The sequence below is a fragment of the Eretmochelys imbricata genome, chromosome 1, assembly GCF_965152235.1.
Source record: "Eretmochelys imbricata isolate rEreImb1 chromosome 1, rEreImb1.hap1, whole genome shotgun sequence".
Classification (NCBI taxonomy): domain Eukaryota; kingdom Metazoa; phylum Chordata; order Testudines; family Cheloniidae; genus Eretmochelys; species Eretmochelys imbricata.
Window position 1 is genome coordinate 201946039 of NC_135572.1, and position 27263 is coordinate 201973301.

The following is a 27263-nucleotide window of genomic DNA, read 5'->3' on the forward strand; positions in this document are numbered from 1 at the left end:
GGTAGACATACCCTGAGGGGCTGGCCATATTTGACATGGTTTGGATGTTTCACACATCAGATTGGATTCAAGTATCTTGAAATGAATCTCTTTTGTGTCTCTTCCTTCAGTGTTTTTGGTTTCACCCCTAAGAGAAGACTGTCCCAGGGGAAAATACCCACTGAACTCAAGAGGTTTGTTTTCTAAGCTTGCTGCTTGCAAAGTGAATGATCCAGCATTAAGTGGGCATCTCAAACTCCACTAGGAGTTTGGGTATGCAAGAAATGAGGGACTGTGCTCATAGTGGTTATACTCATGTCTCTTTTGGATTAAAAAAATGCAAACAATTAACAAAGAAAAATGGACTTTGCTTGGCCGCTGATCTTGGTGCAAATCTAATTCTCTGAGGGCATCCATGGCAGCCTTAAGTGCTATTGTTGCCTTTCCAAAAACATCTCTCCTTCCAGTAGAAATTCATCACAAATTTGGGGTGAATCTGAGTGCAGCGAAAAGCATTGGCTAGAAGCAGGCATAATGGAGACAGCTGCTGTGCAAACTATTTCAAAGCATTTCATGCAAAATACCCGCACCTATTCCACTCCTCTACCTCCCCTTATGAGAGACTAGTAATTGTGCCAAACTGTGAGAGTTCTGTGACTGGGACAAACATTAGGTGAAACTCATCCTATTCAAGTCTCCAGAGGTGTAAAGCTGGTGGGTTCACCCACTGTACTACCTGCTAGATAGCTCTCATGAAATACAACTTGTGCCATCACCTCCTTTGCAAGAGATAATTACAGTAGGCCCTCACTAATTCACACCCCCCCTAATTCACACCTACACACAAAACAGTTGTTCACTCCTTACTTCTCAACAAAGATATATGGCTTGGTTCTGCATTCCTTGCACATTCAAATCTCTCAGTGAGGCAGACTTCAACTGAATGGCAGAGAGAAAGTAAATCTGGTCCTCCAATTTACCCTTGCATATAATACAAGAATAAAGGGACAATGGCAATATATTTAATACTGGAAAGGAAATATTTTTATGCAAATAATAATTAACCTCTGGAACTCGCTGCCACAAGATATTATTGATGCCAAGCGCTTAGCAGGATTAAAAAAAAAGAACTAGACATTTATAGGTGAATGAGAATTTTGGCTGTTATATTAGCTAGAGCACAAAATTAAGGGAAAGGAACCATCAAGATTCAGGCCTTAAACAGATATCTGACTAACTGGGGCTTCCCTTACAGGCAGGTTAGTCCATTATTGTCTGTTACAGAGATTCTTGCACCTTCCTCTGAAGGTGCTGGTACTGGCCACTGTCAGAGACAGGATACTGGTCAGATCTAAAATGGTATTTCCTATATGTTCAGCTGACTTCATTTGGTCTCCATGGGAGTTCTGGGTGCACAGGGGCCTAATTCTCATTTATCCAAAGGCCAATTTTACAGCATTCTAACACTGTAAAAGGGCCTTAAAGTGGGTGTAAATTACATCAAAAGGTGCCTCAGGGTAAATGAGAATCAGGTCCAAGGAATGCAGAATAAGGCCCTTTGTACAGGGTAGGGAGGCCACTGATGCATGCCCAGAACAGTGGATATTCTGGTAATTCCAGAACAGCGTGGGCCACCCTGCTTCTCCATGGGCGTGACCTTGCATGCATGATGAAATAATTAAAAAACAAGGCCTATATTTTCAAAGATGAGTGCCTAAAAGATAGGCTCCTGACTCCATAACGAGGCATTGAAATAAGTGGCCTGATTTTCAAATGCTGAGCATTTATCAGCTACTACTAAAGCCAAGCAGCAGGGTGCTCACCACTTTAGAAAATCCAGGCCACTTATTACTGAACCTAATAATATACTACAATCAGTTTAAATTTAAGGCAACCATTTTTGAAAATCTTGGCCTAAACTGCTTGTTAAAGCAGTTAAAGCTCATTTGGGGCTGCATTACCCTTACCTCTTATCTATTTAAAATCTGTTTCCTTGCTTATTCTCTAATTAGCACAATTTAATCATTCACAATGGGTCTTTAATTCACTTGTGAGAATTGATGAGGTCCTGCTATAAATCTGTACTTTGCAGATGATGCTTGTTTGATTTAGGGAAGATTGAAAATGGAAGCTGTCTAATCTGAACACGATTGTTCTGTCTAAATTCAACAGTGTGAGGATGTAAATCCTGATCTCACGCACTCTGGTGTATCTCCTTTGACATCAGACTCACACTGCAACTATCCAATCTCTTGGCTTCTTCACGAAATTTCTCAATGGCAAATTAAACAGCTTTTCTCCAGGCCTCAGCTGGTGAATGGGCAGGCTACAACTATAAAGGTGTGGGAAATCTTTCATGAGACAAAGTTGTGTCCTATCATTTCATTTAATTTCATTTCCAAGGGACACCATCAAATACTTTTGTATAGTTTTCTCCCCCCATTGTCGTTGGAACATTTTTTCCTGTACAGATTTAGCGGGTTCTTTATTTGGCAGACATTAACTTTTGCTCTTTGTACCTTAGGCTCTCTCTCTTTCACTTCCTGGTTCATCATGACAGCATCAGTATTATCAATATAGATGTGAGAATAATATTTGCTAATTAACTTGCGTTCCTTTCGTAGCCAAGTCAAAATATTGGAGAATGATACAAATATATCACTTCTAAAAACAACTGGTAACAGAAATATGTAAATTAAAAAAAAATAGGGCCTGGTTCTTATTTACATTTGAGCCTGCTTTGAAGTCCCTTTATACCATCTTATTGTAATTAAGAATCATGCCTTTCATATTTAGGATCTTGTGAGCCTAAAGTATCTGACAGTATCCCCTTCAGTCAGTAATCGTATACACCTGACCCACAGCAATTAAGTCACCTGTGCTAAATTACAGACATCTGAAATAGAAGTTGTAGGCTTAAGAAATACTCAGCATTTAGTGAGAAAATCTACTGATTCATTTTTTAGAAAGTTGTCTGGAAAGAATGACTTGGAAATTTTCAGATTTTACAAGCAAAGTTTTGTAAACTTAAGAAAGTTTAATTTAAATACAGACCCATTTAAAATCTAAAGAAATGATTTTTCTGTTCTTTCCTTCTTTTTCTTTCGTTCTTTCTTTGCATATTATTGTTAGGTGCTTCTCTGCCTAAAATATAAAGTCCAGAGCGCAGCGTGTGCTAATCCTAGATAAGGATTTCAAACAATACAAAGATAGCGTCAGACACTGTTCCAGCTGAAGTAAAGAACCCAAGTACTTTGAGAGTTTGCCTTGGGGGAATTCTCACAAAGGTCTTTATGGAGGGAAGTAATGTGAGAGGTGAGAGACAACAGAACAAAATAAATATACTGACATACATGCTGATCAGGAATCTTAAATGCTGATTCTGCATTCCTTGCAGTTTTGGGTGCACAAAGAATGTAAGTCATGTCCTTTGATTTGACATTTTTGCAAATGAGAGGGAAGGGCAGGTTATTTGAAATTGTAAGGAAAGAAAGCTATTTTGGCATCAGTACAAATTAATGGGAGATCCGTTTTCCACACAGCTATGGAAGATCCGTAGTGAGCAAGATGGAAGTGTGACAGCAGTACAGCAGATTAACTCTTCTCCAGTGACCACAAGGAAGGGAAATCCTAACCTCCGGATCTTACATACTTTTTGACTATAAATTCTATCATTCCAGAGGCAAAATGAACATTGCTAGAAAACCTGCTTCTCACAATGAACCTCCCTTCAATAGGAACAAAATCCTAACTGGAACACCAAAAAATAAACAACAGGACCTTGATAAGAGCCAAAAGAGAACCAAATATCCAAACAAAGTAGGTTTCAGAGTAACAGCCGTGTTAGTCTGTATTCGCAAAAAGAAAAGGAGTACTTGTGGCACCTTAGAGACTAACCAATTTATTTGAGCATGAGCTTTCGTGAGCTACAGCATCCGATGAAGTGAGCTGTAGCTCACGAAAGCTCATGCTCAAATAAATTGGTTAGTCTCTAAGGTGCCACAAGTCCTCCTTTTCTTTTTTCCAAACAAAGTAGCAGTTCAAATGCTATTGCAGGATGGACAGACTATAGCAGATGACCTCACAATGCCCCCACAGACCCAGGTAATTCTCAAACAATAAAAAACAAAGGAAAAAACAATAATACTAAAATAGAAAATAAAGAAACGTCCTTCCTCTTTTTAAATCAAAAATCAGGATCGCTCCCCCCACCCTCCCTCTTATCTGGAAGCAGGTTAGCTAACCTTAACAGTCTCCGTTTAAAAGTTTATATATATACATATATATACACACACACACACACATATATATATGTATATATATGATAAAAGAGAAGATATTAGTGGCAGTGTACGCAAAACAAAAAAGAAAACAAAGAAAAATTACTTTTAGCAATCTCACTTTTTTTGTTTGTTTTTTTTACACAAATACTGTTGTAAATATATTTAAAAAAATCAGCATTCTATCTGGTAAACGTCACTTTTGCCCCTCTATAAAATTTTCAATTAAAAAAGTCCCAAGAACTCTTTTTTTTTAAATTATCCCCTCCCACCCACCCACCCTCTATTCCTCTTTCTTCCACAAGAATAAATCCTGATGCAACTGTTTTGTTTTGTTTTTTTTTTTTTGCAAAGATTGTGGGAACTAATCCTTCTCTTGTACCTCCATTCGCAGCTTGCAAACCTCAATATTTGTTTTTCTCTGCGTTTCTCTTTGCCTTCCGTGAAAGTCCCTCTTGATTGTGCTGAGGCTCTGGGCTCAGCGAAGACACTGAATAAATTACAAAAGAAAGCCACCGTTGCTTGTTGTCTGAATCTTCCTGGTGTCTGCTCAAAGGTGGTGGTGGTGAGGGGAAAGCGGGATGGGAGGGTGAGCTAAAGAGCGTGGGATGGAGCAGGATCCAGGAGAAGAAGCTGTGATTCTTATTCCTGATCCTGAAGGGACACTTCACCATCCAACCCAAGCCCTCTCCTCAGCCCTTTTAGAGTGTGTGTGTGTGTGAGAGAGAGAGAGAGAGAGAAAGAGAGAGAGAGAGAGAGAGAAAGATAAAGCAGACAAACGGTGGAAACCAGCAGGGCCTTGTTTCGTCTGGTTGCTGTTCAACCAATAGTGATATATTCCACAGTTCTAACTGGATACTGTGAAGTCCGAGAGCGGTCAGAATTGTGAATTACGTCCATTGAAACACTGCAAACGGTGTACTTAAAACGACAGTAGGCCTTGTAGATTTCGTAATATACTCTTGTTTTGTTTTTTTGTAGTGCTCTTCACAAGTGAGAAAAAAAAGATTTTTTTAAATTTTTTTTTTGTTATTTTTTTGTTTGTTTTTTTTGTAGTAAAGAAGGGTTGTATTTAGAGGCCAGTAGCTAGAGATCCAACCAGTGGAGCTCCTGAAGCACTACCTAGCCTTAAGGCCACCATCCAAGGGAGGTCGGGAAAACTATTATTCACCCAGCCTCCGGAAATGTAATGTACCAGCAGGCAAAAAACAGTTCTTCATGTAGTACAAAAACAACGAAACTAAAAATAAAGAAAAAAAAGGAAGAAAGAAAAAGGTAAAAAGGAAACAAAAACATTTCTTAAATTCTAGTGCCATAGCTTTTTTGTTGTTGTTTCTATTTTGTTTTTTGTTCATAACAAAGAGACAGAGATTCTACTTATCCGTCTGACACATGCATCCTCATGTGGTCGTTGAAATGCTCGATTTGGTCAAACTTAGCTGGACAGACAGAGCAGACGTACGTGGTCCCCTCTGTGCAGGCCACCACCCCGGCAGGGACAGCCCTGGTACCAGGGCCTGCTGCGCCGGCCGTGCCGTTGGTGGCACTGTGCAGAGCCACATGCCTCTCCAGAAGGGTCTTGTGGGAAAACTTCTTCTTGCAGATGTAGCACTCGTAGGACTTCTCCCCACGGTGGAGGCGCATGTGCACGTTGAGGGAGCTCTTCTGGGTGAAGCGCTTGTTGCAGATGCTGCACTGGTAGGCCCTCACGCCGGTGTGCGTCACCATGTGTTTGATTAGGTAATCCTTTAAGGAGAAGGAGCGCCAACAGATGCTGCATTGGTGGGGCTTCTCACCTGCCCAGTACCAGAGAGAGAGAGAAATATAAACAAATAAACAGACAAACATTTTTTTTAACAAATTAAGCTCAGTTCAGTGAGGCTCTCTGGAATAGTTCCAGGTCTTTCTGGAATCTCTGGAGACATGATCTGGGGGAGGAAGAATGGTTTTGTTAATAATAATACAAAACTTGGGACATAAACAATACTTTTCATCTATAGATCTCAAAATGCTTTACAAAGGGCATGATCATTATCCCCAATTAAACAGAGGATGAAAGAGATTCAGCCCAGATTTTTAAAGGTATTTAGGCATTGCTGTGCTCAGCATTGCAAAGCCTAGCTGACTCAGAAGACTATATCTCATTTTCAGAAGTTAGGAATGTAGGATTCTAAATTCCATCAACTGTCAATGGGATTTTAGCTCCTAAGTGTGCCTAACTCCCTTTTGAAATGAGATGCAGGCTCTTAAATCTGTTTGGCGTTGCATCACTGAGCACAGCAATGCCTAAATACCTTTTAAAATCTGGACCTTGTCCAAGGTCACACAGCAAGTCGCTGGCAGAGTCAGGAAGAGAACCCAACTCTCCCTTGCTCCCTGCCACATGTTCTAACCACTCAGCTACAGTTGATCTCTGAGCACAGGGCTGGGAATTAGGAAATGTGTTTCATTCTTGTTTTCTAGCGCTCACCTCCTGGCTGGCCTTGGTCAAGTCACTTCATCTCTCTATGCCTCGGTTTCTCCATCTGTAAATATTAGATGGGGATAATGATACTGACCCACCTCACATGGGAGCTGTGACCCTTAATACGTTAATGTTTGTAAAGTGCTTTGAGATTCTCAGGTGGAAGGTGCTAGAGAAGGGCAAAGGATTATTATTTCATAAGAGAGGTTTAAACTTATTGCTCCTTGTTCTGGTCAAACATGGCAGCTAAACAATTTGCAAGAATATCTACAAAGGATATTTGAACACACAAAAATTCTTGGGCCAGCTGCACAAAGTCAAAGCTCATACAATGGCTACATCTCCAGCATGACAGACATGAGAATTAAACTGTGTGACTGTCATTTCAATTGAACACCAAAAATCATGGGAATTAGGGATGTGGCCCTCTTATCACAGTGTATTCTCCACCCACAGCCAATCTAAGATCTTTCCCTACAGCAGGTCTAAGTTTTCCCTCAATATGATCCAGGCAACCCAGTGACCAGAAGGGTGCAACTGAGGGCATCATTTAGTCCAGTATATGTGACAGATTTGTCCAGATTAGCTTCAATTGTCCCATGTGATGTTCCACCCCTTACTTTGGGAGACAATTCCCAGCCTCATATACTGTACTATCAGGCAATGTTTTCATGATATTCACTCCACATCTTATCATTCATCTAAATCCCTAAATGCCACACCAAAAACCGTAACTCCTTAACTTTATTTCTTAAATCATACTTGGGGTAGTCAAGTGTTTTAATTCATCATGCCAAGAATTTATTGTCATTGAGAGGGATTCTAACATTTCATTTAAAAAGATTATAATGGCACTTTTGTTTTTTTTGCCCATTGGTTACTCATCAATTTCCTAGCCCCTGGAGATGCTTCATGTTTTTGAAGAGATATTTCCGCTTTCTCTTAGAGTATATGTGTTGGCTACTTTAAACTGTAACATGGCATAGTCTCATATCAACGTGCAGAGACAAGAACATGTCATTGGCAACATTTAATTGCTTGCTTGTGCTGTGAGATTAGAGTATACGGCTCAAACTCTGTGTCAGAAAAGATCATTTAATTCAGACCGGGCGGGGAAGGGCTTATACTTTTATTATGAGCCTTTATTCCTCTCCAGTTACTTTGCAGTTGACTAGACAAAGAATGCATGGGGCCAAATCAGTGGCTAGTGTAAGTGGGTGCAACTCCATTGTCTTCAGGCATTGCACTTCCTTAAAGCAGTGGTGAATCTGTCCCATAGCTTGCAAAATTATTGGCAAAAGCACTTCCTCTCTCCCGCAGTGTACGCCGATGTGGTACAAATTTATACCACTTGTTTTCATCTCTGCCTCTCCAAATAACAAATTCTTTCATCTAGGATTTAAGCAAAAGGTTTAGCAACCGTTGCCAGTCATCAGGGTCACAGGTTTGCAATAATCTGCACAGATAAACGCGGCTGAAGGGAGAGCTTCCTTCCCATCTGGTATGGCAAACAGCTAGGGTTTTGATCCCCGAGATCCTTGATGAGATTGGTAGAAAGAGAACTGCTGGGTGTGATGACCACATACATCATGCAATTGAGCTTTCTGAGCAAATGAAGCAGAGGCCTGTTGATATCCCTCCATTTGCACTTCCCCATTTTACCTCCTTCTCAATGCAAGTGCATTAGTCTGGATTGTACAAATATACAAAATTAAGGATCTCTTACTCCACTATAGGTTTTTTAAAAAGGTAATAGCAGGTAGTGTGACTGACTCAATGCAAAACATGGTAAACACATGATTCCTAAACGTGTGAATTTCCAGCACTTCGGCTCTGTTTCTAAGCACACCTATAACACGACTGTCAGGCTGTAATGAGGCTTTAGCATGGTGAGTCTGCTGCAAAGATGGGATTATCTAACTGTGTCTGTAACTCGATTAATCAGCTCAGCTGAACTATACCTCCTCAGAACCAATCTTGCTCCCATTGAAGCAAATAAGTGTTTTGCCTATTGATTTCAATGGGAGCAGAAGCCAACCCATTCCAATGCGTACTCCACACTTTCAACAGTTTATCTGTGTCAACCAAGAAATTCCCCATTTCATATCCTTCTGAACTCCTGTTCCCTGGCTTCAGATGGTCAATAGTTTCCTAGCCAGGAAAATATATTCTCCCGCTCTCCCCCTATGTTTGCTACCGTTTGCATTATTATATCCTCATATATATTGTGATACGGTATTTATCCCGTCATTTGCTTCAAAATCTTTGTGTGGGGTCTGCTCTCCTAGGAATCTCACAAATAAATCAATATTTTTTCAGATGCAAATTTATTTCCTTACCAAACAATCCTTCTTTCACCTTTTCTTACTGAGAATTATTTGCATCAAAACAAGCAGACCCATGAAAAAACAGTTACTATCCTTTCTGTAACTCTTGTTCTTTAAGATGTGTTGCACATGTCCATTCAAGTGTAGGTGTGTGCACGCCCCAAGCACAGTTGCCAGAATTTTTTCCCCTAGTGGTGTAGCATCGGGTTGGCTCTGGTGCCCCCTGGTGCCGCATGCACATAGCACTGGTATAAAGGGCCCTCTTGACCCTGTGCCCCCTCAATTCCTTCTTTACCAGCTGACTCTGACTAGAGAGGAATGGGGGCGTGTCTTGGAATGGACATGTGCAACGCATCTCGAAGAACAACAGCTACAGAAAGGTTAGTAACTGTTTTTGCTTCTTCAAGTGCTTGCACATGTCCATTCCAATGTAGGTGACTCCCAAGCAGTTGCATAAGAGGTGGACTTGGAGTTCAGGAACATGCTGACAGCAAAGGTCAAAGCTGGCATCATCTCTGACCTGCTGGGTGATGGCACAGTGAGTTGAGAATCCTCTACCACTATGAATAGCTGAGCAGATCTACAGAATGGCTTGGTCCTTTGTATGTAGAACGTCAGGGCTAGTCTAACATCTAAAGAGTGTAGAGGTTGCTCCTCCCTGTTTGAATGTGATTTTGTGAAGAACTCAGTAGAAAGCTTGACTGCAGTGAAATTGCAAAACCACTTTTGGAAGGAAGGCTGGGTGCGTATGCAGCTGCATCTTATTCTTAAAGAAAATCATATACAGGGGCTCCGACATGAGGGCACGAATCTCCAAAATCTGTCTGGCCAAGGTGATGGCCACTAAAAAGGCTAGTTTCCAGGAGAGGTGAACTAATGAGCATGTTGCCAGTGGCTCAGACGGGGGACCCATAAGCCTTGATAAGATGAGGTTTAGGTCCCAGGAAGAAATGGGGTACAACCTGGGGTACAATCTCTCTAGGCCTTCAAGAAAAAGAATAACCATCTCATGCGAGAGGACAGACTGCTTGTTGACTGGGGGATGGAAAGCAGAAATCATTGTGAGGTGGACCTTAACTGAAGAAATAGCCAAAATGGCCTAACCTGATGATCACTTTAGATAAGCTATTACCAGCAGGACAGTGGGGTGGGAGGAGGTATTGTTTCATATTCTCTGTGTATATATAAAGTCTGCTGCAGTTTCCACGGTATGCATCCGATGAAGTGAGCTGTAGCTCACGAAAGCTCATGCTCAAATAAATTGGTTAGTCTCTAAGGTGCCACAAGTACTCCTTTTCTTTTTGCGAATACAGACTAACACGGCTGTTACTCTGAAACCAAATTTTGTTGTTTCAGATGTAATAGGTACTCCAAAATAAGCTGCAAAGAGGAACACAAGGGCAGAACTCCATGTTGGGAAGACCAGATGGAGAACTGCCAAGTAATTGGTCCTGGTGGAGGGCTTCCTACTGCCTAGCAGGACCTTACAGACCAGCTCCAAGCATGCCTGCTCCTCTGGATTCAGCCATGGAACTTCCAGGCCATCAGATGGAGGGAGCTGAGGTTTGAATGGAACAGTTGACTGTAGTCTCGGGAGATCAGATCCAGATACAAAGGAAGCAGAAGTGGAGCCTCTGCTGAGAGGCCTAACAAGGTGGCAAACCAATGTTGCCTTGGCCATGCTTGGGCTATGAGAATGACCTTCATTAGAACCTCATGCACTTGTGGGAAATGATGAAAGGTGTAATACAGATGATCTGTCCACAGAAGCAGGAAACTGTCCATGAGAGACCCCAGGCTGTGGCCTTGCAGAGAGCAGAACTGGTGGCATTTCCTGTTGATCCGGGTAGGTTTAATGGGGGAGTTCCCCATTGTTGGAAAATGATCCTTGCAATGTCCGGCCACAGGGACTGTTCATGGTGAGTGGAGAAGGACCTGCTGAGGAAATTCACCAGCTTGTTCTGTGCTCCCAGGAGGTGAAAAGCCACAAGATGGATTGAATGTGCTATGCAGAACTCCCACAGATGAATTGCTTCCCGACACAGAGGGGAAGAGCATGCTCCACCTTGCCTGTTCTTTCTCCTCTGTGGGTCCTGCTGGTCTGATCGGGCAAAGTACTGGTCTGCCTGCTGGGGCCTGTAATGTTTCCTAGAAGTCGCTGGGGTATACAACCCCAGGGATGTCAAGATTGCCCTGCAGTCCTTAGGAGTTTAGCATCAAGTTTGCTCCGAGAAGAGCGAGATTCTTCAAAAGGGAGATTCTGAGGGTTTGCTGAATCTCCTTAGGAAACCCAGACGACTGCAATCATGAGCTCCTACACATGGTTACAGCTAAGGCCTGGATCTGGCTGCACAGTCAGACATGTCCAGGACTGCCTGAAAGGAGGCCCTCGCTACTGTTTTTGCTTCATCGACCAGCGAAGAGAACTCCTGTCTGGCTTCTTGAGGCAGCCAGTCTTTAAACTTTTGGATGGCATTGCACATATTAAAGTCACAGCATCCCAGTAGTGTCTGCTGGTTTGCTATGTGAAGTTGCAGCCCTCCTGTAGTATACACCTTTCTGCCAAAGAAGTCTAGTTTTTTGGGGTCCTTCACTTTAGGCATTGCTCCCGACTGCCCTTGCCAATCTCTTTCATGAGCAGTTGAAATTACCAGGGATCCTGGAGCGGGATGTGAGTGTAAGAACTCGTAACCCTCCTCTGGCATGAAATAATGCTGCTTTGTACGCTTTGCCGTTGGAGGAAGGGATGTGGGGGTCTACCACAACACCTTAACTGGGTCCATGATAGCTTCATTGAGTGGCCCACTGCCATCAGGATGTCCAGTAGGCTATGAGAGGACTCCTTGACCACGTCTGCCTGGATGCCCAGATTTGAGGCCACCCGATTTGAGGCCACCAGGAGAGCTTTGTGGTTATCTTGGGGAGGAGACACACCAGCTGTCACCACAGCCTCATCCAGGGAGGAATAGGAGGAAGCCAGCACCAGCTGGGGAGCCTCCACCTCTCTTTCCATTTTGCCCCAGACCCACGGGGCCTCCTCTTGAAGTTCGGTACTAGGCTCAGTACCAGAGTCCAGATCAGGAGTCTCCTGGAAACGCACTGGTGGTGCTTTGCTCTCAGAAGCCATCAAGTAGGAGCATCTTGAGAGAGATCCCTGGGCTGGAGGGAACCACCACAGATTCCAGAAGGGTCATGCACTTGGTGGCATCCCTATGTTTGGGGCAATAGAGGAGTAGGAGTTCCTCAGGGAGTAGCGTGGGCGGCTGTGAAGGCAAGAGGAGTACGACCCCATTTCCGACTCTGATGACAAGGAGTCTCGGTGATGCAACCAGGGCAGTGTGGACCCTGTTGGTGCTGGAAATCGGTGCCGCAGTGGTGAAGCCAGCAATGAGGCTATCAAGGAAGGTTTTTCCCTAGAAAATAGTCCTGGTACTGGGCAGTGGCTGGGAGAAGATGGTTCCCTGCCGCTTAATGGCACTGGTGGCACCGCCAAAGACGGAGAGACTGGGAACGAAAGGAGGTCCTCGGCTGCTGCGAATGCTTCAGGAGTTGACGGCACCATAAACATACTGGAGCCATGTTGCCTGCCCGAGGTCGGTGCCTCCGGAGTCAGAGTCAGCGGAGCCTGTATAGGTGCCGGAGTTGCCGGTACCAGGTGTTGAGGTGCTGAGGTGGAAGAGTGGCTTGGCATGGATCTCACTCTATCCCAGTCTCCACGTCTGGCCAAATTTGGTGCTGGGGATTGAGCACTCTCCAGCTGCTTCTTGTTTTTTTTCTTAGGCACTGGAGCCGGGTACTGGTGCCGAGACTTCCGCCTGGTGGCAAGCGTGCTCCGCACTGACGCCGAGTTACTCAGTACCGAGTCCAAGCAATTCGGCTCTGAAGCGGGTCTCAGAGATTCCTCCATGAGACGGACCTTCAATCTCACTTCCTGGCCTTTTTTGTGCAAGGTTTGAAGTTCTTACAGATCTGGCAGCAGTCCTTCCTATGTGCCTCTCCCAAGAACTTGAGAAAGCTTGAGTGCAGGTTGCTCAATAGCATTGACTCGCCACAGGAAGCAAAAGGCTTGAAGCCCGGTAGCTGAGGCATCCCACGGCACCAGGGGACAGATGAACTTCGCTAACTGATCAGGGAAGGGTCCTACACTAATATAACTAAAAACTGACTAACTACAAACAACTGATTAACTATTTACACTAGAAAGATAGTGATAAACCCCTGGGAAGTTTGCTGAAGCAACCAGAGGAGTCCCAGCAACTGTCATGGGTGGTAAGAACGAACTGGGCAGGGGTGTAAGGTCAGCAGGGCTCCTTATACTGGCGCTATAAGTGCGCAGCACCAGGAGGCACCAGAGCTGACCCGATGGACACCACTAGGGGAAAAAATTCCAGTAACTGTGCTCGGGGTGCGCACACACCTACACTGGAATGAACATGTACAAGCACTTGAAGAAGAAACTAAGGTTACAGGAAACATTACTTTTCGGGACATGAATCCCATATCAGTTTTAGTCACGTTCACTTCTAAAATGCATGTGTTCCTCATTTTGGGCCTTTCTCCCATATCTGAATCTCACTGAGGAGAGTGGTGTGAGATACTGACCAAAAATGATCAAAGCATGACATGAAGGAAAAGGCAGTGACGCTTTAAAATGTGTAAGGAAGCTTTTCTAGAGCTTTAATTTCATAATACTGCAGATCTTAGTTAAATAATTGCACTGTTGGATAGGTTAATGCCAGTCTACATGAGACAGAGTAGAGTATTGATCCTGTATGTGTGGGAGTGAGGCATGCGTACGGTGTGTGTTTGTGTACTACAGCAAACCCCACCAACATTTAGTTTTTGGAAGCATGGAAGCTGGGCAGATATTTTATACACTCCAGGTCTCTGAATTCTCATTTGGGCTCAAAGTCTCCTATTATTTCCTCTTGGGACTGCATTTCATACAGCAAGCCCAATCCATAGCCTTTGCATTTTATGGTTCCCCACTTGTTCCCTGCTGCTCTGATGCCCTTCTAGAGCTTCTTCTCTGGGATTCTTTTAACAGGCCTGAGCACTCTGACAATGAAGCCACTCCTCCAGCCATCCAAGCAGTGGACACAGTTGGTCTTCTACTCCCCTGGCTTCTGTTGTTTGGCCAAGGACCTAGTCAAGTTTGCACAGTACTCTTAAAGATTCCTTTCGGGTGTGCCTGGAATCTGCTCACCCATGTACTGGTTTTCAAGAGTATCCCAGAGGTCAGTTAGCTCCCAAATGGAAATGCAAGTCACTTGGGAAATATGTTAAGAGTTCCCCTTTGCCTCTTTGCCCACTGAAACACTTGTCACTGAAAGTATATGAATTTTGAAATCTCCAATCCACACAAAGAGAATCTTTGCTGACTCAGGACTGAGAACATCTAGAGCAGGGGTGGCCAACCTGAGCCTGAGAAGGAGCCAGAATTTACCAATGTACATTGCCAAAGAGCCACAGTAATACGTCAGCAGCCCCCCATTAGCTCCCCCACCCCGCTCCCAGTGCCTCCCACCCACTGGCAGCCCCGCTGATCAGCACCTCCCCCTCCCTCCCCACACCTCCTGATCAGCTGTTTCATGGCGTGCAGGAGGCTCTGGGGGAGAGGGAGAGGAGCAAGGGCCTGGCAGGCTCAGGGGAGGGGGCGGGAAGGGATGGAGTGGGGGCAGGGCCTGTGGCAGAGTCAGGGGTTGAGTAGTGAGCACCCCCCGGCACATTGGAAAGTTGGCACCTGTTGCTCCAGCCCCAGAGTCAGTGTCTACACAAGGAGCCGCATATTAACTTCTGAAGAGCCACATGTAGCTCCAGAGCCACAGGTTGACCACCCGAATCTAGAGAGTCAGTGGCAACTCTAGGTCAAATATTTAGGCAGGGCCCTGTATATTTCCTTAACTACTCCACATGTGCTATCCTACTGCTGGCTTGAAGCTCCTGTTGCAACCTGCAGTACATATTCTTAGTTACTGGAACAGCTAACCCAAATGGATCTTTCATGGAAGAGCCATTCTAGCTCTGGGAGTTGAGATGAAACTAGTTTATTTCACTCTGTGACTTGATTTTCTAATTTTTCTGAGTGAGGCAATGCCACCAATGCAGAGGCTTTAGCTACAGATCCATGACTGGAAAGAGGGAGCTGAGATACTTGGTACTCTTTGGATTCAGGACTGCTTCACCATTGATTTGCTTTATATTTGGCCTAGAAGTGAGAGGAAGTGAGATGTATATGGAAATGCTCCACTTGAGACAAGCAAGGTGAACCTCATGTTGAATTGATTCACCTGGGTGCATTTCTATGGTTGATCCTGGCTATTTCTCAACCACTAGTCTAATGTTTTGCCAATTAACTACTACAGGTATCAGCTGATGATGGCAAGAGATCCTGAGACACAAGTGCTGCATGTAGAGAAGGTTGGTAAGGGGCTGCTATGCCAGTTTTGCTGTGTCAACCCTGAACGCCACAATACTTTTATACATAACAGCTCCCTGTAGCCCAGTCCAACCCTGGGTGACCCTTAAGTGATTCTATAGTGTGTGTGAGTGGATCAAGGAAGGGGCTCCAATTCAGCCTGATGATTTTTAAGACTGCTTTCTATGCATTTGCATGAAAGATGTCCTCAATGCTGATCATGTGATTTACCTAAAGCAGCCTGAATAACCATCTCCTCTAAGGTTTTACAAGGCAGAAGTCCTTATTGCTGCTGTAACAATTACTGTTTATATAGCAAGTGTATATATCAGTGTCACAGAGCTTTTATATATGGTTTATAAAGCAATAGACTATAAAACCAATAATGTATATCTTAGATGTTTTAGAGCATGATTCACAATAGCATATAAGTGCTAATTATATAAAAATATAAACAAAAATATGTACACGCTATTTGATATATACATATATGCTAGGTGTGTGGAAGTGATAGCTATGTGAGAAATTGGAGAGGCACAAGAGACATTTCTCTTTCTCCTGTGATTGCCTCTGCTGCACTCTGCCCATTCCCCCCCATCCATATTATTCTAGTATTTCTGTGCTCACACAGCACCTGTTTTGTTGATAACTGCTAGATAAATATTTCTTCCTTCTCCTTCCAAATGTGGAATTTCCTCCCAGAATTATAACTGCCTGACAGCCAGGATTCAGTCCTGAACCAAGGACAGCTTTTCCATACAAGAAATGTCATTGCTTTGAAATCTAAAGACTCTACAAGGCTAAAAAAGGGAGCTTTATCCCAGTGTGAAGTATAGTTTCCCAGTGGGACACAAATCTTTTGCTTCTAACCCTAGAAGGTCCCAAGACACCAGCCTTTAATGTAGATACATTTTGAATGTATAGGAAAGCTGTTGTAGGTCATTTTTGCAAGGCTGTCTTGGCACTTATTTAGGCTGACCTGCATAACTCAGACATGGTTTCATCACTCATGAGTAATGCAACCAACCGAACCTCACACCACCACCAGGTATTCCATGCACACAGACGTACATAGCAGTGAATGACCCAATACTAATAACCCCTCCTCCAACAGAGAAATTCTATCTTTAATGGCTCTCTGTTAAGGATTCCTCATGTTGTTTCCAGCAACATTTTGTCTGACCTTTAATCAAAGATCAACTTGTGCTAGGCATCACATCTGAATTATTTCCTTGGATAGTCACTTAAGACACATTTCATTGATATAGGAAGAGTTTCCTTCCCTGTACCCTTGACACCCTTACCTCCCTAAAGGGACCATCTATAGGCTTAACCAGGAGCCTGTCCTGAGGCCCTTACTCATTCACTGACTTCAATAGGACTCCTCATCTGAGTAAAGGCTGATGGATCAGGCACCCAGTGTTCTCCCTTCCCATGTTGTGGCAAACACTAGTTATATTCTCATCACGGCAGTAACAGTGCCCAGAGATAACTGGAACCCTGTAAGGATCTGAAGGCTGTCTCACGTCTGCATTAGGCACTGGCATGCTGGGAAATGGAATACATGTCAAAATCAACTGCATATTTGTAAAGGCCTGTCCCTGGGCTCACATATAAGCCAAATGGCCATGCACTCACCTGTGTGTACAAACATGTGCTTGACGTAGTTCTGTTTGGCGGTGAAAGTCTTGTTGCAGAGAGTGCACTCGTAAGGCTTTTTTTCACCCTGTCCACCTGCTGTGCTGTGGCCCGCAGATGGGGCCAAGGGCTGTGGGGCTGGCAGCTGGGCAGTAAAGGTTGATAGGCCAGGCTGGGTCACTGTCACAAACTGTGTCTGTTGGCCAGCTAAGGGCTGGGGCAGGCTGAAAAGGAAAGGTTTAGGTCCACTGCCAGCAGATTGTGTGGTAAAGAGGGCGGGCAGGTAGGTGTTGCCAGCTGTGCCAATGACCTGTGTGTTGCTGGTCAGGGTCAGCGGCATCCTCAGATTGCTGGTGAGGGTTTCTGTCTGGCGTAAGTAGAGCTGGGTGCTTGGCAATGGTTGAGCAACTGTTGTGTTGACAGAAGGCTGCAAGGCCCCCTTTTCGCTGTTGTTACTGACAGTGAGCACTTTGCTGTCCATTTCAATGTCATTGCTTCTGTCCGGCGAGGAAGTGTTGGCATCGAGGTGCTGCGGATGGGTCTGTGTGCCTTCAGCAGGGACTTCATTTTGCTCTGCTTGGGAAGGTTCCTGCTGACCCTCTCGGCCCAGGTTAGCCATGAACTGCTGCTCCATGGAATCAGGCTCAGTCCCAATGGAGGAACTGACTCCAGAGTCAAAACTCTCCCCCTTGGGCTCACTCTCAGTGCCTTCGGCTTGGTCAGTGTCCTCAGTGCATTCCTCAGACTCATTACGCTCCAGGATCTGCACCCTCTGCTGGCCATAGTAGTCATAGTCATCCTCCATCTCCTGTTTGATGTGGATGTTGCCCACCAAGGTCTGGATCCGGACCGGACGTGGTTGCTTGCGGCAGTGTGTGGTCTCTGGAGTGGTGGAGAGGTACCGCTCCATCTGCTGTGAGCGCTCGTGGATCCGTGTAATCCAGCTGGGGTCTTCCATGTGATGGTCTCTGGGGAGCCCCAGGGCCGTTTCATGATGGCTGACCACTGCTCCACTGTAGAAGGAGCGCTCCCCACTGCCATTCTGCATGGAACAGGCATAGAGAGCTGAGTAGATCCTGTCCACGCTGTGCTGCGAGTGGCTCTGCAGGTAGCCAGACTCCGTGTCACTGCTCTGCCCTGAGGTGCCCGATTCGGGGGTCCCCCTGGGCGTCTCCTGCCCAGAGTCCTGAATCACTGGGTAGACCTCCCCCACATTCTGCGAGACGATCCTTGTGCATTCGTCAATCACAGTCTTGATCTGCAGGATGCTGGCAGCTGTGAGGATCTGCAGGGCCTCTGACTGTGAGACCCGCAGCACCCCACTGTACATGAAGTCAATGAGCTTTTGCACGGACTGGACCGACACCACTGAGGGGATCTCGATGTCACTGTACCCCAGCAGCAGCTTGTCCTGGAAGAAGGGGCTGCCAGCCGCCAGCACGCAGCGGTGGGCGCGTAGCATGCTCCCGTGGATGCGGACCGTCACGTCACAGAAGTGGCCACGGTTGCGCTGCTCGTTGAGGGTCTCGAGCACAGAATTGCTGAAGTTGTGAAGGTTGATGCTGTGAATGCGCTCTGTCATCCCCTTGCAACTGATGTTACCTGTAGCAAAGGATGAGACAAAACAGACGGACAGATCAGGGCTTGTCCTCTGCATGTCCACAGCTGGCTAAAACACCTACCCACTGGATATACGGCACAGGGAACATCTTAGAGGTACCATAAAGGGGCACTGAGCACAAGGCATCACCTCTATGCGTGGAGACAATCAACTCCCCAGGGAAAAGATTTATCAGGATCTCTATGGGATGGATGAGTGCCTTGACTCTTCAAGAAAAACTAGACAAGACACTAAGGGTCAGATTCTCACTTACAGTAATGATCTTCACATCACACTGGTAATATGATGAGGCCGTAGTTTAAAAATTTCTGGCCCTCTATCTAGATCTGGATTTTGAAATCCCCAAAGTTAGGGCATAGTTTGATCCTGGGTATTGTAGTTCAGCCCTTAATAAAAATGGCAGCCATTTGCGAAATCCAAATCTGGACCATGGTTTGGATTTGAAACCTTTCCAAAATTCCAACTGTTTGTGTGTCTGGGGGCTTGGTTTAGGTCATTCATTACTCAAAAGTGAACTAACCCTCGGTCAAGAATCAAAGGAGATTCATTAACTTTCTCCCCTGTTTTCACTCCACCGTGGGGGTTTTGACACTACACCAGCTGGGATTAGAAGTGCTGTAATACCAAGATAAAAGCTGTCTGAGGGTATTTATTGCCTGACCAGAAGTGGGAAGTAAAAGGAACCTGGCCAAAATGCCTGTTCTAAGGAGAACTTCTCTTATTTACCTCTCACTGCTTTTACAGCTAGCTAAAAAATAACTATCTTTTTAATCTCTCAGTCCACTTCTCTCTCTCCCAAAAATTATTTTGATTTAATATTGATTCTCTCTCCCCTCTCTTGTCCGTTTAAATCAGTGGTTCTCAACTAGGGGGTACGTATACACTTGGGGGTACGCAGAGGTCTTCCAGGGGGTACATCAACCCATCTAGATATTTACCGAGTTTTACAACAGGCTATGTAAAAAGCACTAGTTAAGTCAGTACAAACTAAAATTTCATACAGGCCATGACTTGTTTATACTGCTCTATATACTATACACTGAAATGTAAGTACAATATTTATATTCCAATTGATTTATAATTATATGGTAAAAATGAGAAAATAAGCTATTTGTCAGTGACAGTGTGCTGTAACGCTTTTGTCTTTTTAGGTCTGATTTTGTAAGCAAGTCCTTTTTAAGTGAGGTGGAACTTGGGGGTACGCAAGACAAATCAGACACCTGAACGGGGTACAGCAGTCTGGAAAGGTTGAGAGCCACTGGTTTAGATAACAAGAATTTGGAGGCAGATGTGTCTTCATATGTGCCTGCAAAAAACTTACCACACTCTGAAGGCTAAATAAATAATAGCCTTATTAATGAACCCTCACACAGTATCTGAGTGCTAAGATCCAAGACCAACGCAAATGTCACTGTTAGCATGTTTGTGAACATTCCATCAGAAATTTTCCCATCCCATGTCTGCAACCCACACTCACTGCAGTCATGCGCAAGTGCATGAGACACTGAAAGTGGAACTGACTCTATAAAATCAGTAAATCAAACTAGCTTATTTTTATTGTTTAAGAAAAAATGTAAAGCAAAGAAAGAGCATCTAAGGTGATATTAATAACAAATGTAAGAATGTTTAATTTTTTGAATATATGATTTTTAACTTGCCAGTGTTCTTCTAAGTCCAACATAAAGAACATTTGGCCATTGTTATTATTCTCATCTTAGAGACAGGCAGCAAAATGCTACCAACTGCAATTTGCTGAACAATGCAGCCTCCTCTCACTCACGCCCTTTCCTCCTCATTTACCCATTCCTGCTATCTCAAGCACCCTCTCTTCTGGTGCTTCAAAGAGAAACCATATTGGACACAGGTGGTTATTTAAATTCTCTGATGATAAAAGGGGACCAAAAATGTCAGGAACTGGAAATTCTGATGGGGACAAGCTGCCTAAAGGAGCCTGATGCTTACAGAAGGAAACAGGCCAGTATTAGGGATTACACTAATTTCCATATGAAACTGCTCTCCTGGGAGATGCTCATATGGCAGCAATGCTTGGGAAATCACTAATGGAATCATGGAGACTGTGAATTATATCTGTTTTGTTCACAAGCTTTGCCAGGACATGTGAGCTTTATCCCCGACTGACAAGGGCACTGGAAAGATACTGCAGGTACCTCATAGGCATTCACTCATAGATATTGCAGGTATCACACCAAGTAATGTGAATGGGTCTTTTCCTCCTCCTACACCAAGTCAACCACCTCCCAGAGTCCTCCTGGCCAGCCATGGACACATCCTTATGTGTCAGATCAGATGAGAATTCAAGATGAACTCAAGATAAAACACAAGGAATCTCTCTCCGAAAGACAGAGAACTTGGAGGCATTATGGGGGTAGGGCCCCTGCAGAAGCGGGAGTGTGCTGTGGCTGATTGTTTAAGGGATGACACCTCCTTTCTTCAAGGCCATCCCTGGACAAGGGCATGAGGATGTCTAATTGAGCGGATACACAAGACATTCTCTTTTTCACAAGTTCTGCTTGGTCAAAACATACCTATCACAATCTGCTTTGATCATGAGGTATCCTTTTAATTCAAACCGATCTTTAAAACCAATTCTCCCTGTAATTTTGTTCCATTTTATAAAAAAGATATATTAAATAATAGCAAGACATACAACAGCCTCGCCTAGCCTCTCACATCCAAAAAACACTGGAGGGAATACCCCAGAAGCACCTGGCTGATTCTATAAACGTATGGTTTGATTTTCAGAGGTGCTGTGAGTCCCTTCTTTTGATGCACCAGTGCAGCCCACATTAGTTTGGAAGTTGGACTTTTGCAAACACAGTCATAGGAGAAGATACTTCAGTTCAACTTTATTTATTTCAAAGTAATTTAACGCTGGTGAAAGTTGCTGGACTGACAACCCGTGGAGACTGAAGTTTGCTGTTTATTCACAGGACAGATGAACAACTTGAGCAGCATCAGGGAAGCTTTGTTCATACATCCCTCTAGCATTCCCATGCCCTAACCTGAAGAGAAAGGGGAATTCTGTATCTATGCTCCATTCAGTCCTTGGATTACAAGGGTATAGCTTGTTCAGGAAGGATAGGCAGGATAAAAAGGCAGAAGGTGTTGCATTACACATCAAAAATAAATACACTTGTTCTGAGATCCAGAAGGAGGTCAGAAGTAGACTAGATGAATGTTTCTGAGTAAAGATAAAATGGATAAAAAATAAGCATGATTCATGGTAGAGGTCAACTACAGACGACCAAATCAGAAAGAGGAGGTGGATGAGGCATTTTGAGAACAAGCAATACAAATACACAAAACACAAGACCTGGTTGTAATGTGGGACATTAACGACCCAGACATCTGTTTGAAATGTAATACAGCAAAACACAACATTTCCCATAAGTTCTTGGAATGCATTGGGAACAACTTTTTGTTTCAGAAAGAGGAGGAAGTAAACAGAGAGGCAGCCATTTTAAACTTGATTCTGCCTACAGGGAGGAATTGATAGCGAATCTGAAGGTCTGGGTGATGTGATTATGAAATGATGGATTTCATGATTCTAAGGAAAGAAAGTCATGAGAAAAGAAGAGTAAGGACAAAGTAAGGACTTTAAAACAGCAGATTTCAACAAACTTGGAGAACTGGCAGGTAAGCTACCATGGGAAGAAAACCTAAGGGAAAAAAGAAGTTCAGGAGATCTGGCCTAAAGGCACAACTGCAAACTATCCCAAATGCAAAAGAAAGATAGGAAGAACTGTAAGAGGCCAGTATGGCTCCATCACAAGCTCTTTAATGACCTGAAAATTAAAAAGGAATCCTACAAAAACTGGAAACTTGAGCAAATTGCAAAGAAGGAATACAGAAGAATAGCACAAGCATGTACGGACAAAACCAGAAAGGTGAGGGCACAAAATGAATTATACTTAGCCAGGGACATAAAGGCAATAAGAAGAGGTTTTAAAAATACATCGGGAGCAAGAGAAAGACAAAAAGGTCCTCTACTTAGTGGGGAATGAGAGTTAATAACTGAAGACATCAAGAAAGCTGAGGTGTTTAATGCCTATTTTATTTCATTCTTCACTAAAAAGGTTAATGGTGATCAGATACTCAAAACAAACAACAAGGGGGAAGGAACACAAGACAAAACAGGAAAAGAAAATGCTAAAGAATATTTAGATAAATTAGATGTATTAAAGTCAGCAGGGCTTGTTGCAATTCATCCTTGGGTACTTAAGGAACTAGCTGAAGCAATCTCAGAACCATTAGCAATTATCTTGGAGAACGGCAAACATAGTACCTATCTTTAAAAAGGGGAACAAAGAGGACCTGGGGAATTACAGACCCATCATCCTAACTTTAATACCTAGAAAGATATTCAGACGAATTATTAAACAATCAATCTGTAAGCACCAAGAGGATAATAGGGTTATAAGAAAGAGCCAGCATGGATTTGTCAAGAACAAATCAAACCAAACTAACCTAATTTCCTTCTTTGACAGGGTTACTGGCCTAGTGGTTAGGGGGAAGCAGTAGAAGCGATATATCTTGATTTTGACATAGTCCCATATGACTTTCTCATAAACATACTAGGGAAATGGGGTCTAAATGAAATTACTGTAAAGTGGGTGCACAACTGGTTGAAAGACCGTGCTCAAAAAGTGGTTCGCTGTCAAACTGAAAGGGCATATCTAGTAGGGTCACACAGGGTTGGTCCTGGGTCCGGTACTATTCAATATTTTCATTAATGCCTTTGATAATGGAGTGAAGAGCGTGCTTATAAAATTTGCAGATGACGCCAATCTGGGAGATGTTGCAAGCACTTCGGAGGACAGGATTAAAATTCAAAACCCCCTTGACAAATTGGGGAATTCGTCTGAAATCAAAAAGATGAAATTCAATAAAGGTAAGTACAGAGTATTTTACTCAGGAAGGAAAAATCAAATGCGAAACTACAAAATGGGGAATAACTGGGGAGGTGGTAGTACAGCTGAATAAGATCTGGGGGGGTTATAGTAGATCACAACTTGAATATGATTGCGAAAAAGGCTAATATCATTCTGGGGTGTATTAACAGGAGGGTCAAATGGGAGACCCAGGATGTAACTGCCAGGCTCTACTCAGCACTGGTGAGGCCTCAGCTGGAGTACTGTGTCCAGTTCTGGGAGCCACACTTTAGGAAAGTGTGGATGAACTGGAGAGAGTCCAGAGAGCAACAAAAATGATAAAAGGTTTAGAAAACCTGACCTTTGAGGAAAGGTTAAACAAACTGGGCATGTTTATTCTTGAGAAAAGAAGACTGAGGGGTGAACCTGGTAACAGTCTTCAAATATGTTAAGGGCTGCTATAAAGAGGACAGGGATCAATTGCTTGCCATGTCCACAGAAGGTAGGACAAGAAGTAATGGGCTTAGCCTGCAGCCAGGGAGATTTAGGTTACACATTAGAAAAAACTTTTTGACTATAAGGGTAGTTAAACTGTGGAATAGGCTTCAGAGGAGGTTGTGGAAACCCCATCACTGGAGGTTTTTAAGAACAGGTTGGACAAATATCAGTTAGGGATGGTTTAGGTTTACTTGGTACTGCCTCAGCACAGAGAGCTGGACTTGATGACTTTATTCCTATGATTCTCTGCTGAAATGGTCAACCAGGGACCAGTACAACCATGTACTGATTGTGAGGGGATTTTTGATGTGATGTGGACAGCAGGGGCTAGATCCACAAAGGGAACTTAGACTTAGCATTGCAGTGCCCTGTCGCCTAATGGAATCCACACCCGTGAGTTAGGAGCTCAGGCTCCCTATAGAATGCATAAGGAACAGTTGGCTCCGAAAGCTGGGATTCACTGAAGCCAGCAAACTGAGTGGGGAACTGCCTCAGCTGGCCAACAGGAAATACTGAGGAGAGGCATGCAGGCTAAGCCCCACTCCTCAAAGAAACTTCGGTGCCTAATTCTGATCCTGAGGAAAGTGGTGTTGGTGCCCTCTCCCTTTTAACCTAGAGCCCAGTGGTTAGAGCACACTCACCCATGCTATGGGACACTCAGGTTCAACCCCCACTTTGCCTGAGATGAGCAGGGTCCCACCTCCCAGGAGAGTTGAACCCAGGTCTCCCACCTCCCAGGAGAGTGATCTAATCACTGGGCTCTATGATTTTTTTGGGGGGAGGGGAGGAGGGGAACTCTCTCAATCTCCCTGGTTGAAGTTTTTTCATTTTGTATAAACACTTAAAAATGCCTGCTCCACAACAGGCAGAGAGGGGATTTGAACCTGGGTTTCCCACTTCTTGTGGTGAACAGGTAACACCCCCACTTCGTTTTGTACTGGGCCCAATCCAGTAGCACACCTATTGGAACAGGCCCCACAGGTAAGATAGGTGGGGGAATGCTTAGTTTGAGAATCCCACTGGGGCTTAGACATGTGCTAGGCTCCGGGCATCAGGATTTAGGCACCTGGGTGCACGCCTACTGGCAGACATTTAGGTACCTGTGGTATTTAAGTGCCTACTGGGTTAGCTGGCTGCTGAGAGGGGGCTTTTGAGCCTCTAAATTTTGGATTTAGGCACCTAAAGTGGCTGTGAAGTGCCTAAATCCCTCTGTGAATCTAGCCTCTGTCCTCTAGGAACTGGACTGACCCCTCACTAGAGTCATTTCATATACAAGCCAATGAGCAGACAGACAGTAATTGCTTTTGGTTACTAGCATCATGGCAAAACTTTTTGTTTGAATCCATTGTTTAGTGACTTACTACAAAACTTTCATTTATCCCCTTCCTTCCTTCCTTCCTTCCTTCCTTCCAATCACCACACCCAGGTTCCAAGTCTACACACCTATTACAAATGTCAAAAGGATCCCTGGCCCACTGTGTGAGAGTGAGGGGACCTGCAGCTGAAGTGCCCATACCTATGAGAGCCTCAGCTAGAATACGAATAACTAGGACAAACAAGAGAGACTGGGGATGAGTTGGAGAAACAGGGAGAGAGTGGGGGCAGAAAAGCATGGAAAGAATATGATGAAGTTCTTTCTGGGTCTCTGTCCGCCAGTCATCACTAGATATAGCTGTAGCTATCCAAGGTAAAGACAATCCCAGAAAGCTTGAAAACAAATCATTTGCCACATTGTCAAACATGCTAATATACAAAATCTAGTAGTACAAACATGCAATTCACCCAGGCAAGCACATTAACTTTAGGGATTGGCCTGAATCAAAGCTCCAGGTCCAAACAGCACCTTCCACACTCTAAGGAAGACTGAATTCAGACCCAACCTTTGTGTGTGTCCCTTACCTATACAATGTGCCAAACCAAAAGTCCTAAGTCAGACACCACCACAAAATGTGAGCTTTGTAGTCTGCGAATCTAAAATAGACATTACTTAGTTACAAAGAATACAGAGAGGGGTGAACACTATATGACAAGCAAGAAAGTGTGTCAATTTTTTGCAAGCCCAAGGTATCAGAATAAAGTGTAATGGAAATATGCTTACACACACATACACACAACAGTCACTGCACAGAATGCCTGGCACAGGGGAAAAGACTGCGGTCTCGGTCTAGTCCCAGGCCTGCCACTCTTTTTAGAGTTAAGACAGTGGGAAACCTTTCTGTAAAATTTCAAGCAGTCTTTGTTAAGTGCTCCCTTTCTTTTCACCCAGTGAACAGCAACATATAGATCTTGACGGACTCATTCTGAGAAGCTACTGTCGGAGGGTTTTGTCCCTGTTCTGTGAAAGAAACTTCTGATTGGAGGGGTATTCAGAAACTGGGTAGGAAAGAAAGAGTGTGAAAATGCAAAAGCCATTAGATAGGCAATGAATAGGCATTTGCCCCATTCAGAAAGAAAGAAAGAAAATATTTTTTTTGCACAGATTATGCACATTTGCAGCTCTTCTGGGATTGGGATATGAAGCTGTCATGGTATAAAGGTGAAATGTATTACTGTGCATGTCTGAAAAATGCTCATTTTTCCCATAAGCAAATGTATTGATTAAACTGTCAGATTATTCACAGAAATATGCATGGAATGCATCCTCCGCTGGTATGAAGGAGCACAACATGGATGGGAAAGGGGAAAGACTTCTGTTGAGTAATAAATGACCAAATGTTTAGTTTACTGCTTTCCTGAATCCAGCACTTCCCGCTGACCTTTATGCTGCAGGTGTCCAAAAAGAAGTAGGGTTTTAACATTAGAATAAATATGAGAAAGAGTCATTGATGCAAAGTACTATATGGGAAAGGGATGGCAGAAGGAAACAGCAGGCAGCAGTCTCCTGGAAGATGCTATGGAAAATGTAGATAGTAGTGATGAGAAGCTGAATTATGGAGCAGTTTTGAATGTGGATTTCGATGTGCAAAAATATTGCAGAGAGAGCTGTGAAAAGTTTGGCAGTTCTGGCCAATAAACGTGGCCGTATGTTTAACATAAATGCAGAAAATGATCCCCGGGAACCTTCAGTAACAGTTTAGTTAGCAGGGGATGTAAGTGGTGCTGAAGACCACTACGGCCACCCATTACTGTTAAGTACTTTAAAGCTT

The 27263-nt window shown here is 43.9% G+C and overlaps 1 protein-coding gene across 9 annotated transcripts in view; it reads right to left on the reverse strand.

The window, feature by feature from the left end:
- Positions 1-4548: 4548 nt before the first annotated feature.
- ZBTB20 (zinc finger and BTB domain containing 20) overlaps positions 4549-27263 on the reverse strand; it is a 603210-nt gene continuing 580495 nt past the window's right edge. For all 9 annotated transcript variants that reach the window (XM_077822434.1, XM_077822425.1, XM_077822415.1 and 6 more), the window contains 2 exons: positions 17107-18708; positions 4549-6055 (listed from right to left, as the gene is read on the reverse strand). In XM_077822434.1, coding sequence (XP_077678560.1) covers positions 5637-6055; positions 17107-18708 — 2021 coding nt within the window. In that variant the 3' untranslated portion in view covers positions 4549-5636. The remainder of the gene's footprint in view (positions 6056-17106; positions 18709-27263) is intronic.